This window comes from Protopterus annectens, chromosome 1.part0, assembly GCF_019279795.1.
Source record: "Protopterus annectens isolate FY-2018-M chromosome 1.part0, PAN1.0, whole genome shotgun sequence".
Taxonomy (NCBI): Eukaryota; Metazoa; Chordata; order Ceratodontiformes; family Protopteridae; genus Protopterus; species Protopterus annectens.
The window spans coordinates 951,736,545-951,754,139 of NC_056725.1; the positions used below are offsets into that span (position 1 = coordinate 951,736,545).

General features: G+C 41.3%; 1 protein-coding gene across 1 annotated transcript in view; it reads right to left on the reverse strand.

Moving 5' to 3' along the window:
* ARHGAP18 (Rho GTPase activating protein 18) overlaps positions 1–17,595 on the reverse strand; it is a 965,702-nt gene that overhangs the window by 288,246 nt on the left and 659,861 nt on the right. Inside the window, exon 9 of the mRNA XM_044064446.1 lies at positions 16,924–17,083. Within this exon, the coding sequence (XP_043920381.1) occupies positions 16,924–17,083 (160 nt within the window). The remainder of the gene's footprint in view (positions 1–16,923; positions 17,084–17,595) is intronic.

Below are 17,595 nucleotides of genomic sequence, written 5' to 3' on the forward strand. Positions count from 1 at the left end.
TGGATCCCAGCTAGAGTGCTCGTGAATGGGGTCTTTTTTTACCCAAGGGTCCTTTATCTTTTTTTGTGGATTTATTTCACTTCTGAAGGTGGAATTTGCTTGAAAATGGCCATGAATGTCTCTTTTGCCTCTTTGGGGTTAGTGACCATGTATTTAACCTCTTTGATGTAGAAGATTAACTGATTTGGATATTTCATCTGGAATTTGATTTTTTTTCTATTAGGAACCTGCAGTATGGAGATATTAGTTGTCTTGCTTGTCTTATTTGTATTGGGAGGTCTTGAGCAAAGGAGATTTTATTATTATTCCAGGTGAGTGTGCCTTTTTTCATTGCTACCAGTATGATTTTATTTACATCTTGGTAGTTTAATATTTTAATATAGACAGGTCTTTGTTTCAGTGGTGTTTGCATTTCCCTAAGGGCTCTGTGGGCTCTCTCTATTGTTATTTGCTGCATTTCTTCAGGTTCTCCTAGCAGGGAGTTTATTATTTGCTTGATTGTTGGTATTAGATTGTTATGAAGTACAGTTTCAGGCATTCCTCTGATGATGATATTGTTCCTTCGAGATCTTGCTTCCAGGTCTGTTATTTTTGCTTGTAAGTTTTGTATTTCTTTGTCATGGGCATCAGTTCTTTGAGAAATAGAGTCTATTTTTATTTCATTTTCTATTATTTTGGACTCAGATTTTTCCATTCTGGATATTATTTGGCTGAATAAGTCACCAAAGGTGAGAAATTGTAAAGATAAGTCCTTTATTGCTTGCTGGACAGGTAATAAGGCAGATTTTGTGTCTTCCAGATTAGCTGGCTGGTCTGTCTTGGATTTATTTGTAGTTTTAGAGTTGTCAGTTTGTTTAGTTGTCTTTTGTCTTTTTGAAGTTGTGTCTTTTTCAGGTGAGGCTAGTACTGAGAATTTGGTCTTAGTTATTGTTGTTTCCATATTATTTTCCTCTTTTGACATCTTGCTATATAGTGTTTTACCAACCTTGCAGTCAGATGCAGGGCCTTAGTAGCACATGGCTTAAGCTGTTATTCAGAAATCTTAGTTAATCCTGCTGTTTCTGAGCTGAATCTGTCACTTTTTCTTCCTCTTTTGTTTGCTGGATGATATTAGCAGTAAATATCTACAGTTATTTCTGTATTATTAATTCTGCATTGCCTTCTGGGTTTGTTTTAATCCAGGGTATATCAGAGACCTAGGTGATAGCAGTGCTCACAGAACAGCGGACATTTTGAACTCCACAAACACTTTTAAAATGTGTACCAAAGGTGGGTTAAAACAGGATTGTTTAACATATTTACTTTCATTCTTTTCAACATCTTTTAAACTGTAATTTGAGCTCAACAGTCTTATGTATTTTTTCAATTCTAGAACAGTGCTGGAAGTATCAGCTCTATTAGTTGGAACAAAATTTAAACCCAAATTCAACACTTTATAATGTTCAGAAGTGAGATCAAGTTTAGACAAATTTATAACATTATTTTTGTTCATCTTACACTCAGCTAATTGTCCGTGGATGAATCGGAAGGAATCCTTTCCTTTTTTCTGGTCATTCTGGTCCTTGGGGCCTTCCCTTCCTTTTCTGAACTTAAAAAAAAAATGTTGGGTCTTGCTTCAACTTCTGTGGAATTACTGGGACCATCAGTGTTACTTAATTCACACACAGGAAAAACACTGACTGTGTTAGTTTATAGGAAGTCTGCTGCTGAAGGCCCAGTTTCTTCATTTCCTGCATTATCAGTAGCCTCATTCTCATTTTCCATCAGTTATTCCCTTTCAGTTCTCTTAAAGGTGTATTGTCTAACTTTCATAATTGGCTGTTGAAAGTTAGAAAAATTCCTACTGAAAAATGTATTGCCTGTGTTAGCAAGCAAATAGGCACTGTCATTTTCATATGCTTTAATGTCTCTGTATAATTTATTATTTTTGCATTTAATAACAGTTTGCTTATGCTTCTGAACTTCTTCTAAGATGTTATGATGCTCTGAGAGCTCACCAAACCTACTATGAAACTCTCTATGAATGGCCTGGTCAGCAGTCATTATTTGCTCTTTTAAACTGGCCACAATTGTAACATTATTGTCAACAAGTAATTTTAGAAAATTCAGACCAGCATTTTTGAAGAATTTCTTTAAGGTGGAAAACAAAAGGAATCCATAGCCTTGACACCATTTGGGCTTTTAAAAAATCTTAGCCCTTTAGGAACTATATTAAGTTCCATACATCACTGAACATATTTGCTCTCTAAATCAAGACTTTTATACTTTTTCAATAGTCCAGCTAAAATCTCACAATTCTCTCTGTAAAATAATATGTCAGCTGCATTTATGTCTTTCTGTGGTAAAAAAGGATCAGTACCACTAGTAAGAATAGATGCAACATTCGCACAAATCTTTTTGTCAGTTTTTTTATGTTCAATAACAAAGTGTATAAACAGAACAGAGAGGTTGCCATGGAGTCTCCAGCCGCCCCTTTATTTGCAAATATTGTTGTTGGATGGTGGGAACACACATTTTTGGAGCCTATTATGGGTAGATATAATGTTTTGTTTTTTAAAAGATTTCTTGATGACCTGATGTTCATTGTGTTACACTGCTGCAGCCATTACACTTGGGTTATCCTGCCGTCAGGTGGTTCCCCAGTTGGCCTGAGTTCCAAAGTCTTGGTCTGGCATCGGTTGTTGTCACCTCCTCCCTGATGTCAGTGCGAAAGGGGTATATAACATGCAGCCAGTCTTTCTTGCCACACGGTGCCCGAAGCAAAAGCAGTTTGCAAGTGCCAGTCGGCCGTCTCCTGAGATTTTCATTTCTAATCCAGAACCAAAGTCTTCTACAAAGCTAAGTACCCTGTTGGGGAAGCTTTTTCTTGCCTCAGACCGATGTCAGTAAAAGTTAATAACTGTATTTCTTGTGGGAAGCAAATACCTCATAAGGATTTCCATTCCTATTGTATCCCATACCTAGGCCCTGACCACGACGTTACTGGTTGTCGGTTTTGTGCTAGGTTTAACAAGCGCACTATTAAACGTCGGTTTGATTTTGCCCGACATTATTTTGGTAGAAAATTCAATTATACCATGTCGTCGGAACTTCCGATAACAGGAATACTCAAAAAGCGCAAAGACAAGGATAGGCATCCGAGGCCCAAAACTGATGACGAAGTCTCTTCTAGGCCAGTCGCCAGTTCTCCGGTTTTCAGCGAGGTGCCTTCGCAGCCCCTGACGACCGCTTCTGTAGAATCACAAGCCGCCTCTGACTCCCACGTGGAGACGGCTGGGCCTTCGGACGCACAAGTTCTTCAGCCTACTGAGACTAAGCTTTCAGAGGGATCCAGAGTAGCTGAGCAACCCACAGCTACAGAGGGTGTCTTCAGACCTATTCAGTTAAGCATTAAACCCTCAGCTAAGTCTAAGCCTCCTTTAAAGTCAAAGAAACAAATAGAGCATTCTCCAGGACAGGCCTCCATGCCTAAGAAACAAATGCTCAAAATGGCCAAAGACATAATCACTCTGATCAGGGGGTCCCATCCCTCTCATGATAAAAGGCCTAGGCAGGATGCAGATTATGACTCATCCGACCAGGTGTCCATCTCTTCTGATTCATCCTCAGACCTAGGATACTCTTTACCCCCTTATGAGGATTCTGATGCTGAGGAATCAATTCCATCAGCCTCACCGCCTGAGGACTACTCCTTTCGGGAAACCCTACATACCATGAGGGAGCATTTCCACTGGGAAGGCCAGAATTACTCAGACTCCAAGAAAAGGCTCAGAGACTTCCTTTTATTACCTCAACACAGACCCCTTGCTATTCCGCCAGTGTTAGATATTGTGGATGATGTGTATAGTGAATCCAGCTTAAATCTGGATTCCTTACCTCCAGCCCCTGTTAAACCTGACAGATAGTACAGAGTCCCTGACTCACATAAATTTCTGTATAAAAGCCCTGTAGCTGACCCTGAAACTATTTCTCAGGGACCCAAAGGAGATAAGGCCTCATCAGCCAAGAATCCAGTTCCCTCTGACAGAGATTCCAGAGCATTAGACAGATGGGGAAAGAAAGTATATACGTCTGCAACATTAGCAATGAGAGCCTTAAATTGACAGTTTCACATGCTAAACTATCAGCAATTTTGACTCTCTCAGTTAAAACAAAAAATGCTTCCAGAATCAGATCCTCCTAATTTTAAAGAAATGCAGGATTTATTGCATGCAGCTGAACAAGTGGGAAAGCCTCCTGCAGAGCAGCAGTTACAGGCTCTGTCATTAGAAGACATGCTTGGTTAAAAGAACATATGTTACTAGATCATGTTAAAGCAACATTATTGGATGCACCTTTGCAGCAGAATGTGTTATTTGGAGTTAAGGCAGAAGATGTATTAAAGAAAATGAAGGATAAGGCAAAATCTATGCAAACGGTGAAGGATTTCTTACAGGTTCAGCCTCCTAGATTTAGCAGAAACTGGCCAACTAAGAATTGGTCCTTTCCAATTACAGACAGACCTCAAAGGGGAAGATACAGAAGTCCAAGAGGTAGAGGTCACACACAAGGTCCTTACAGGCCTCAACAATGGGTTACATCAGGCCAGAAAGAAGGAGAAGACAGGAACCAACCATATAAAAAACAGCTCCAATGACTTCCCACTACAGCTGCCAAACACATCCTTCTTGGCAGCCCCCTTGGGAGGAAAACTGGCACTCTTCTACCACAATTGGCAAATGATCACCAAAGACAAATGGGTTCTCAACATTGTATTTTAAGGTTACAGGTTCCACTTTCACACTCTACCAAATCTGCCACCAAATCAATGGGCAGAGGCTCAAACACAAATTACAGCACTCATGGATATGAAAGCTATTCAAAAGGTACCACCACAGGAGCAAGGACAAGGATTTTACTCAAGACTCTTTCTGGTACCCAGAAAGGACAAAGCCTGGAGGCCCATTCTGGATCTTTCATCTCTAAACACTTACCTGGATGTTCCGAAATTCAAAATGTTGACATTACAGCAGCTTCTTCCCATGCTGGGCAAGAAAGCTTGGCTCGTGACTTTGGACCTCAAAGAGGCATACCTGCATGTCCCTATCAGACAAAATTGCTGATGATACCTCAGATTCATAGCAGGTTCAATGCATTACCAATTCTCTGCACTGCCCTTTGGGTTATCTACTGCGCCCAGGGTCTTCAAAAAGTGCCTGGCACCAGTAATTGCATTTTGCAGACAGAAAGGAATTCAAATTTATCCGTACCTGGATGACAGCCTGATTCAAGCAGAGAGCAAAGATATTCTTCTAAAGCAGCTGGTGTTTGTAAAAAAGTTATTAGGTTGCCTGGGGTACACAGTAAATGAAAAAAAATCAAAACTAGTGCCCTCACAAGAGATTATATTCCTGGGTGCCAGCTTGAACACAATGGCCCGGATGGCTTATCTCACGCCAGACAAACATGGACAACTGACTCAATACTTTCAATTGATGGCAACAAAACCCCAACTCCATGCAAGAAAAATTCGACAGGCCTTGGGTTACATGGCATCCTGCATACTACTAATTCCATATGCCAGACTGCATATAAGGAAACTACAATGGTACCTAAAGAATGTATGGTCTCAACACTGTCAAAGTTTGGAAACAGTTATACCACTAATCCCTTGCCTTCAACAGGAGTTTCAATGGTGGGCTCAAGCTTGTCACCTCAACAAGGGACAGCCTTTTACACAACCCACAGCCAGGCAAACACTGACAACAGATGCATCAGATTACGCATGGGGAGCACACATGGCAGGCAAATGTATTCAGGGCACATGACCCGCAGAACAAAGGCATCTTCACATCAATCAAAAAGAGATGCTAGCTGTACAAAATGCACTTATAGCTTTCAAGGACCTGCTACATCCAGGACAACTACTACTAAAGACAGACAACACCACAGTTATGTGGTACATAAACAAGCAAGGGGGCACTCACTCCTACCCCCTATGCAGACAAGCTATGACCCTGTGGAACACAGCTATAAACCTTCAAGTTCATCTGCAAGCACAATTCCTGCCAGGAGAGAAAAACACACTGGCAGATGACTTAAGCAGAAACATCATGGATCCCCACGAATGGGAGTTGAATCCACAAATATTCAGAATGATAACACAGAAATGCTGGAGCCCGGACATAGATCTGTTTGCATCCTCAATAAACTGCCAGCTACAAAAATTCTGCACAAGGAGTTACCATCCACAAGCATGGAAAGTGGATGCCCTCTCACTCAGCTGGGACAACCTACAAGTATACGCTTTCCCACCACTACCTCTCCTACCAAAGGTACTCATAAAAGCCAGGCAGGAAGAGCCAAAGATGATCCTGATTGCACCAGACTGGTGACGCCAGCACTGGTACCCAATCTTAAGGAGCTTAGCACAAGAACCGCCCTGGATTTTGCCTCAAATCCCACATCTGCTGACTCGGCACAACAAACAAATACTACACAGCCAGCTAAAGACCTTAAACCTAGCTGCATGGAAGATTCCTTAGTCAAGAAAGCAATGCCTCTCTCCAAAGCTGTTATGGATGTCATTCTGGAGGCCAGAAGGCCTAGTACCAGGAAAGCATATTCGGATAAATGGAAGAGATTCTGTGACTGGAACCAAGCTCACGGTCTTGACCCTCTTGTCCCAAACATTCCTCAGATACTACAATACTTAACTGAGATGCTGGACAAAGGACTCTCCTTCTCATCCATCAAGATCCACGCCTCTGCCATCTCTGCTCATTACAACACAAACCCACCAATTTTCTCTAATCCTCTGTTAAAACAGTACCTCAGAGGGGCTAAAAACATAAGACCGCCCCGTAGAGCACCTACTCCAACTTGGGACCTTAACTTTGTTTTGGAGAAGCTAACTTTACCTCCTTTTGAGCCAGCCAACATATAAGAATTAAAATATATCTCTTGGAAAACTGCTCTGCTCCTGGCAATAACATCAGCACGAAGAGTTTCAGAATTACAGGCACTAATGGCAGTGGAACCTTTCCTCATTTTCCACCAGGACAGGGGGTCTTTAAGAACTAACCCTACTTTTATGCCACAGGTGGTATCCAGTGTGGCTCTAAACCAAACTAGTCACCTGCCAACTTTTTATCCTAAACCACAGAATAAAGGGGAGAGACTACTGCACTCTTTGGACATTCACAGGCAGTTACGCTTCTACTTGGACAAAACCAAAGCTTTCAGAAAATCTGAGCAATTATTGGTATCATATGCTGCAGGAGCACAGGGAAAACCCATTTCAAAACAGACTATTTCAAAATGGATAGGACATTGTATATGTTTCTGCTACACATACCATGGAAAACCTGTACCTAGCAGCATTAGATCTCACTCCACCAGGGCAACAGCCACTTCAACTGCCTACCTCAGGGGATTACCTACCAAGGATATTTTGGAAGCAGCAACTTGGAGTTCTGTACATACCTTCACCAAGCATTACCATCTGCCTCTATACTCTAAATCCAGAGCTGGCTTTGCCACTGCAGTGCTGCAGGGCCTTATAGCTACCCCTAATGCCTTATAGAACCAGCCACCCTTCCTCAGCTTTGGGATTCTACCCAAGTGTAATGACTGCAGCAGTGTAACACGATGAACATAGTACAGTTTTGTACCTACCATAAATGAAGATGTTCAAGTGTATACACTGCTGCAGTCCAGGTTACCCTCCCTCCTTCCCCTCTTAATGGCTGGTACGTACCTATGTCTTCTACCCTTACTATCTATGGGGAGTATTTGCTGGTAACTGTAAGTTGTTTTTTGCTTTTATTATGTATGTTTTATTAGCAATTGGAATTGCCTAACTATTTAGAGGAACCTGACATCTGGGGCAAGAAAAAACTGAAGAAAATGGCATTGGCTGCATCTTATATACCCCTGTCGCACTGATGTCAAGGAGGAGGCGACAGCAACCGACGCCGGACCAAGACTTTGGAACTCAGGCCGACTGGGGAACCGCCTGACGGCAGGGTAACCCAAGTGTAATGACTGCAGCAGTGTATACACTCGAACATCTACATTTATGGTAGGTACAAAACTGTACTTTTTTCATCTTAGAAGGTGACCCCAACCAGGTGAAAGAGTTTACAGATTGTTTAAATTCTGGTTCTGAGATCCTAAAATTTACTTTATGTGACGTGGGTTTAAAGGTCAACTTTTTGGATGCTACTTTAGAGTGGATAAAGGTACTGAAGAGATTTGTAAGCAGGATTCATCGTAAAATACTTTTACCAACAGTTACCTACACTATAAAAGCTTTCATCTGCAATTTATGAAAGACAACATACCCAAAGGCCAATATATCAGGGCCAGTTGAATGACTAGTGAAGACAGCGATTTTATTTCATTTGTTCACTTTTTTGGAAAAAGGTTACCATGAAGACAAATTAAGAAGTACAGCTAAGTATCTCATGGACAATTGAACAACACTCTTCCCACCCATATTATATGTTCCTTACAGTGGCTCCAAAGTTTTGAGTAAGCCCAACAAAGAAATATTTTGCAATTTGAACATGAATGTGGATAGTGGATTGATAAGAAGCATTATACAGGACAACTGGAAAATGTTAGTGGGTAATCGGGACCTTTTTGCGACAGTTGGCCCCCACCCCCATTTTGTGTATAAAAATCAGTATAATTTAAAACTATTGTTTGACAGCAGGAAAAAAAACAGAAAAAAAGGACTATTTTCCACACAAACAAACCATTTGGCATGCACAAATGTGGAAGTTGTACCATTTGTAGGTACATATTAGAGGGACCTTTTGTAAATTTGCCCCATTTGCCACACACTATTCCAATGTCAGGCCATTTCAACTGTAAAACTAAAGGTGTGGTGTACATTGGGTTTTGTTCTCATTGTACTGTATTTTATATCAGGACGGCCACCCGGGTCCTCTGTGCCAGGATTAAAGAGCACTACTATAGCATAAAAAAGGATAGCAGAAATGTTTTTTAAACACCTTGAAGTGTCCTAACTATAATAACTTCCTGTTTTCAGTTTTGGAACAGGGAACGCATCATGCAAGGGGTGGGGATTTTAAGACAGAGTTAGAAGAAAAAGAAGCACTGTGGCAGATCAGGTTAAACTCTGACAAAGCCCCAGGGTTGAATGATGTAGTTAACATCTAGTGTTTCTTAAAGAACCGCAGGGTTCACTTGAACAAATACATTTTTAACAGAAGTGTATGGCTTTAATAGTTGAGTTTGTGATGTCACTTAATTGTGGGATGAAGATGTACTTTCTATTGGCTTACAGATATTTTTAAACTGAAAGTTTTTTTTACTGTTGAATGTATTGTTTTCTGATTAAGTCTAATGATGAACGCGGAAAATAAATTGTTTACGCTAAATCTGTGCCTCTTGCAGTCTAAGTTCCAGTTTTTGTGGACTGTTTTGTGCTTGTTGAATGCGCTATCTACAAAACTGTGTTGTACTGGTTGAAATGGCCATCAGCAAAACTGTTTTGTACTTGATTTTTTTTTAATATTATATACATATTTTTATACACTTCTGATATAAAATAGTTATAACCTAGGCACGGATTTCCTTAGCGCCATTTTCTACTCTCTCTCTCTCCTCCTCCTACAAGCGGTCCTAAGGCGTCGCCTAGCCAGCCACAGGTAAGCCTACTTGTGATTCCATTACTACGTTGCAATTATTTCATTGATAATGGACGAGCTCAATGAAAACTGATTCACCTACTACATTTTGCCTCTCGTGTTTTTTATGCAACGTTTATACTCTTGTGAATGTATGTGTTTTGTTGCAAACGTGACTTCAGTCAGTGGATTTGTGTCCATTTTTAGCTGTATATTGCTGGTATGCCACATATTTGTGTGTAACATCTGTGCTTGCCTTGTATCTGAACACTGGCTGCTGTCACTAATGTATTCACTTAGTTGAAAGAGCTATCCAGCGTTGTACTGTCTTTTAAACTAAACTATTGCGTCTGCCTATATCTTTTTGCTTAATCACAGTTGCTACTGTTGTATCTGTTAAGTCATTAAGTCAGTTGTTAGTGCTATCCAACGTTGTACTGTCTCTTTTAACTAAATTACTGTAACTGCCTTATGTTTTATGCTTAACCGCATTTTGCTATTGCTAACCATTATTGTGATTTGGGATTCATAACAAGCCTTTCTGGTGCATTCTTTCACCACGTACTGGTCTGCTATTCTTTGCCCTTTCTTCTCCCACACTGATCCTTCTACCTATAGGCTAGCGACTCCTATTCTTATCTCCTCTCTACCTCCCCTGTACCTTGTAACTGAAACTTTTGTGCCTGCTTTATATTCAATACCTAATTGCTGACGGTAACTGTTATTACCAGGACCTGTGATCTGTAACGGGCCTTTTGGTGCGTCTTTCATTATACCCTATTATATCCTATTATACCCTGCCCTTCCCACTAATCCTTTTTCCACACTGACCCTTCTATCTATAGCCTATCGACTCTTATTGGAAGTTTCTCTCTACTCTCCCCTTCTACAATTGCTTCAACTGGTTAGCCGTTGTGCATGTTAACACTTCTACTTATTGAGTGCGTCTCCCACCATGCACTGTCCGCCTACCCCTGTCTCTTGTCTCCTGGAGCCTCCCAGATTCTGTTCTTTCCCTTCCTCTATCTAGTGACTATCATTTCTTCTACCTTGAACATGGAAGAATAATACACTTGATGTGATATCTGCCCATACTGAACTAAATGCTCACTCTTATATATAACTTCATATGTATTTTACCTTAACTGCCTTTTGTTATACGTGCTGTTAAACTGCTATATTTTTAGAAATCATTGACTATCCATGGTGCATTTACTAGGTATAATATCTGCTGTTTAGGCGATTAATTACCTGTTTACCCTAAGTGTACTAACTGATACAGACTGGCACCATATTCTGCTGTCTAAAGTGATTGAATCCCTTATGTTATCTGACTTGGACCACCTCTTACAATGTCTAGATAGATTGTTTTAACTGAAATTGAATCCCACCACTCCTTTGCACCCACCACACTAATCCCTCACCACAGCCCCCCACCCCCACTTGTATCTCACCCTATTCTACCTTACACTCACTTCAGTTGTTCCCCATATTACTCATTCACTCAGCCACTGTTATAGCTCCTATTTATCTTAGTCCCTTGCAACTCACTTGTCTACATTTCTAATTTTTGTTTTGCAGGTTACTTAACGCTACCTGTTCTACCTTGCATCTTCTCCCGGCCCTAACTGTCTGGATTTGCCACCTCCTGCCAAACTTTTGTGGACTGTGTCCTCTCCTAGTGGACTTAATCAAAGTATGTACTACTCACCTGGAACATTGTTACGGTGCCTGTAATCTCAGGGCTATCCCTGTGCTGGCTCTAGCTTACCTGCTGACCGCCCCCTCTCCACTACCTCATTCTCCTAACTCTAACCTGCTAATCTCTCAGTCATCCTACCCCCCACTCAGCCCTACTCCTCTCCACTGTTAAGCACCCCCCCATAATCCAGATCACTCTTCCCTATAACCATTCCTCCTTCTATCTGCTTGTGTCCTCTCTAACACAGGAAGTGATCCTAGACTCCCCCTTACTCCTTGCCCTACCTTGCTCTTCCTTTAGCTTCTATAATTGTGCCTTGCTTCTAACCCCCTGCTACCTTATCTCTCTGGCCCACTACCTCTGCTTATAGGTTAATCCCTGCACTCTTATCTCACTCTTTCTCCCCTTCTCACTGATTGATTGTTTTTCTACTGGGTTCTTCCTTGCTGGTGCAGCCCCGCTCCGTTCGCTCCCCTACCCTACCCCCATTCCCACCCACCTCAGTACAGTTTCCTTTATACTTAACCATCCCTCCCCTTCCTGTCAATCCACCCACTACAATTCCATTTCCTGCATATCTCCACTCCCACATTCCATTCCTAACTTCCTTTACCCACACCCAATCCAAAATAACTTCCTTTTCTAACTTCCTCTCCCCACACCCAATCCAAACTACTAAACATGTTGCATCTACTTATATCTGCAACACTACTCATTCTACTCTGTATATCCACCTCCTATCACTACCACCTCACATATCCAGTCCTCTGTTCTCCAACTTCTCACTCAGTCTACAGCTTTCCTACTGCTTCTTCCTTCACCATTTCTCCAAACCTGTTTAACACTTCTATCTCAATTCTATATAAAAGACATATACTTCACATCCTCAAACTATCTAATAAAACTAAACCTAAACCACCCAAATACTATCAACCTTTCACATTAACTGCTTTTCTCTCAAAAGACCTACTCTCCTCTGGGGACATCCACCCCAACCCAGGCCCCTCTACACCTCCCCTTGCCCCATCCCTCACATCTACCTTATCTACCTCCTTCTCAGAACTCTCTACTAACAACTTACCAAACACACTACATCTATCTCATAACTCACCTCCATGTAAACACCTAACATTCTACTCACTGAATCAAAGCTTAGTTAATAAAACCACTGAGCTACAGTCATGGATTGCTTACAAAACCCCTAACATCCTATCTCTATCTGAAACTTGGCTCAAGCCACATATCTGTAATAGTGAAATTCTCCCTCCTGGCTATAACATCTACCGCTCTGACAGACCTTCAAAGAAAGGTGGTGGTGTAGCCATCCTCTACTCTAACACCCTCAACCTATCACCTTACCCCACATCTATTCCCAACTTCCACCCTGCTAAACTTCTCATTCTAAATATTCATCTGAATGCCCACAAAAAACTAGCTGTAGCTTCCATCTATATTCCTCCGGGCAACAATATACCCATACTGGAAAACATCTTATCCTGGTTCACCCTCAACATACCTTATGAAACACTCATTCTTGGAGATGTCAATATAGACTGGGCAAAACTATCTACTGACTCTCCCTTACATAGTATTCATCTTCATGGTTTCCACCAACTCATTTCTACACTGACTCGCTTCCACAAAACCTCAGCCTCCAGCTCCATAATAGACTGGATTCTTACAAACACCCCCCATCACTACCACCAGCCCTCAACCTTATCAGACTTCCTTAGCGACCATCTCCCTACCTCCATTCTAAGATACAACTTTCACACACTTAAACCTCATCTTTTCAAATATTGTAGAAAACTATCTACATTTAATCCTTTACAGTTTAACTCTTTACTACAAAACATACACTGGTCCATCCTTAAACAACTCCCTCTAAATGAGTCTGTTAACACTTTTAACAGCATTTACCTAAATACTCTGGACTCCCTAGCTCCCTCTAGGAAGATTCGAGTGAAATCCAATCATGCTCCCTGGCTTTCAAAGGGAACTAAGTCTATCATGAAACAAAGAGACAGTGTCTGGAAAGCCTGGAGCAAATCTAAACAAACACCTCTTCTACTCAAATACAAACAACTATGTAATCTTGCTAAAAACAGGCAATAATTGACAAGAAGTCATTTTATAGCTCTGGCCAAAACAATTATAATCTAAACCCTCGTAAATTTTGGACAACAATCAACAGCATCCTCTACCCTGGTAGTCCCTCTAACCCCTCACCCTACCCAAACACAACTCCTGAGGAAACAGCTACCCTACTTAATTCACATTTTATCTCCTCCATCCAAAATCTCCTACCCTCTCAACCTACCTCTTCCTCTCTATCTGACCCCTCACCCACCCCCAAAACTACACCCTTTTACTTCAAGCCTGTTCCCATCACCTACATCAAATCTCTACTGCTCAAACTCAAACCCTGCTCTCCCTCCACTGACAAACTACCCTCTACCTACCTCAAACTTGCTGCTGACTCCATCGCCTACCCAGTTACAATATTAATAAATAGATCCATACTAGAATCTACTGTTCCTACCCTTTGGAAATCCTTCTACACTATCCCTCTCCACAAAGGAGGTAACTCCACTGACCCTTCAAACAACCGACCGATTGCCATACTGTCCCCATTATCTAAGATACTAGAAAAATGTATCCACACCTAGCTTATGGATTACCTTCTCAATCAAAACTTACTCGCCCCTACTCAACATGGCTTTCACCCCTCTCACAGCACAACTACTGCTCTACTCTCCTTCACTCACACCATTGCAGAATCTCTCAACAACAATAAACTTACTTCCTGTATCTTTCTAGACCTCTCCAAAGCTTTTGATACAGTGTCTCACCCACTACTACTATCTAAACTTACAAACGTTCACCTCTCCACCTCCACCCTCAACTGGTTTGCTAGCTATCTCTCTGAACACGAACAATCAGTTAAATGGCTCTCTTCCACTTCTCATTTCTTACCTATCTCCACTGGTATTCCACAAGGTTCCATCTTGGGTCCCCTCTTATTCAACATCTTCACCAATGATCTCTTCACCTCATGCCATCAGTCATCACTCGTACAATATGCAGATGACTCCACAATCATTTCTACAGCCAACAGCATCTCTGACCTAAACTCCCTAACCCAAACAGCTCTACTTTCCACTGAACAATGGCTTTCAGAAAATCTACTGATTCCCAATCCTACTAAAACCAAACTCCTACTTTTCCTGCCCCACTCTCTTAATCATCATAAATCCTCCTTTGTCATTAAGTCTCGCAATAACACAACTATCCTACCTGTCACCCACACAAAACTCTTAGGAGTCATTATTGATGACGAATTAAAATTCAATCAGCACATACAACAATGTATAAAGAAAACACATCAGAAATTAGGTCTATTATACCGAAACAAAAAATATCTCAGTCCTGAGGCTAGACTTACCCTAGGACAAGCCCTTCTCCTCCCTTCACTCCTCTATGCTGCTCCTGTTATAACAAATATCCAAAACACTACCCTGAATAAACTCCAACAATCCTACCACAGAATAGCCAGATTCATCACCAACTCCCCAAACAACACACACCACTGCATTGCTTTAAAGTCTCTACACTGGCTAGAACTCCCTCAACTACTACACCTCTATCAGTTTCACATGCTACACTCTATGCTCTTTAAACCATCCAACTGTCCATCTTTATCTCATCTTGTCTCTGTCTACACCCCATCTCGACCTCTCCAAACCTCTAATCAACAAATGCTTGACATTTACCACCCAAATAAGTCAATAGGTAAGTTACTCTACAAACATTCGGTGGCCATTGCTTGGAACAAACTACCCCTTGACATTCGCTCAATCCCTCACACCCCACTATTTAAAAAGAAACTTAAGACACCTCTACTCAATACGAAAATTTGTCCCTGCTATGACCCTACATAGTTCTGTCCTCCCCCCACATTGGAATCACTCAGTCTATCCTGGACATACCTTGAACTCTATTCCCACTACCACAGTTACACAGTATCTGAAAAAAAAAAAAAGACTTGTGCTGGCATCTAACTATGGTTGTTTTCTATTTGTTACTACTGTAAGACTAGTTTTATTTCTGTTGTTTCCTTTGCTGGTATACTACTGTAATGTTTTTTATTATTGTACTATCTGGAGCTTTTCTCCTCGGGGCTCCACTGAAAATGGGACAACATCCCAGTTGGACTAACCCGGTTAACAAATGTCAATAAATAAATAAAATAAATAAATAGTTCCTCCATCCAATGAATCAAACTTGCTTTAGTATATTTACTTTTCCTGGAAGAAGTACTTTACATTAGAAATATAAGATAAGTAAATTTTTAATACCTATAAATACACACACACATTCAGAAGCATAAACATACAATCACAAACACATTCAAAAACACCCAGCCATACACACACACACGCACACACACACACACACACACACACACACACACACACCACTTAATAGCCACTTTGTTGTGTATGAACACAACTTCAGAAGTCTCGTTCCACAATTTTTAAAAATAAATATATGACAATCCATGACTACTCTTCACCCCTCCCCCTTTACTGTCCATTGATTTAGCTGCCCAATAGTTTCTTATTTAAGGATTGTCTGAGGTTGCCTCCCATCCCATTGCCAGCAGGACACTCATGGGTTGACCTGCCTCATCCCGTTGCCCGCTGTGCAAAGTAGTAGGACTTGAAAGCCGCAATTACTTCTGGCTTTTCCACGGCAATTCAGTTACGCCACCAACCTGGACATGCATGCAAAGCTGTTGCTTGTTAGGTCCGGGTGCTTTAATTCTTGCAGCAATTGGCTGCAATTCATGAAAGGGGTGGGGATTGGGGCAGGAAGAGCCCTGCAAAGATCACGGCTGTAGGAGCGCTTTCTTTTAAGCGCTTCTACAGCTGCTAAAAAATTACCAAGACCTTTTTTTATTTTCTAATGAGCCATCCAGTCAGCCATCCATCCATCCATCCAGCCAGCCATCCATCCATTCATCCAGCCATCCATCCATTCATGCAGCCGGCCAGCTATCCATTCTTGCAGCCACCCATCCATCCAGCCAGGCATCCATTCAGTCAGCCATCCATCCATCAAGCCATCCATCCAGCTGCTACTCCCACCAACCAGCTAGCCACTCCAGCAGCCAGCCAGTCAGCTAGCCACTCCAACATCCGGCCAGCTAGCCACGCCAACAGCCAGCTAGCTAGCCACTCCACCATCCATCCATTGCACCCATAACAGCATCTCCTTCACCACTCCTGTGGTGACGTCATGGTAGAGGGTGTGGCCAGTGTCATATTGGCCACACCCCCATGTCCCACTTTGGTCACCTTAAAAGGTGGCAACCCTAAGTAGAACTGACTTACATATTTTTCTGCAATAGGTGTTTTTTATTCATCACTTCTTTACAATGGTAATTTTATTCATTCTGTATGTCTTTGCTGCTGTAAATGTAAAAGGACTGATGTGGTGTAACTGGTCCTTAACCTACCATGTTGTATCTAAGACAATTACTCTTTTGAGATAAACATTAATGGAAGGATTCAGACTTACTCTGCACATCTATGAAAGCATTGAGGTATTCCTGAGTGAGTAGTGGTTGTGGTAGAGCTCGAATAAAGTGCTTAAGGAGACTTGCAGCATCGTGTTGCTTGACTGTGTCCCAGCTGAAAGTGCCTTCATAAAATTTTGCTTCTAGCTCCTGATACAGAGTCTGGAAGATAAAAAAAGAAATATGTGTCTACTTAGTTTCCAATTTCCACTATTAGAAGCTAAGGCTGAACAAATATTTTACACCACATTGTACAGTTTCAGCCTCCAAATGAACATGACTGCATTTTTATCCACTAAGATTTACTTCTTTTATTTGCTGCCTGGTGAATTGAATGGGCCAACCCTACACCAACCTGCTATAACAGCAGAATTAGGAAATAAAAAGATGTATGCATACACTGTGTAATTATAATACATATCTGAAGAAAGAACACGGAAAAGCAGCTCTTAATATGAGTCAGAGACTACCACAAGTTGTGTGGTGGTGGTGTTAATACAACTAAATACTGTACTGATGGAGGGAGGGCAGGAGACACTACTAGAAAAATATTGTTGTGATAAGACAGACAGGTTGTGTTCAGTGCATGGCAATTTGTTCTGAGAAATTATCAAGAGTTTGTGCTTCGGCTGTTCTCAACTAGACAGCATAATGTATTTACTTTAAAAAAGTAG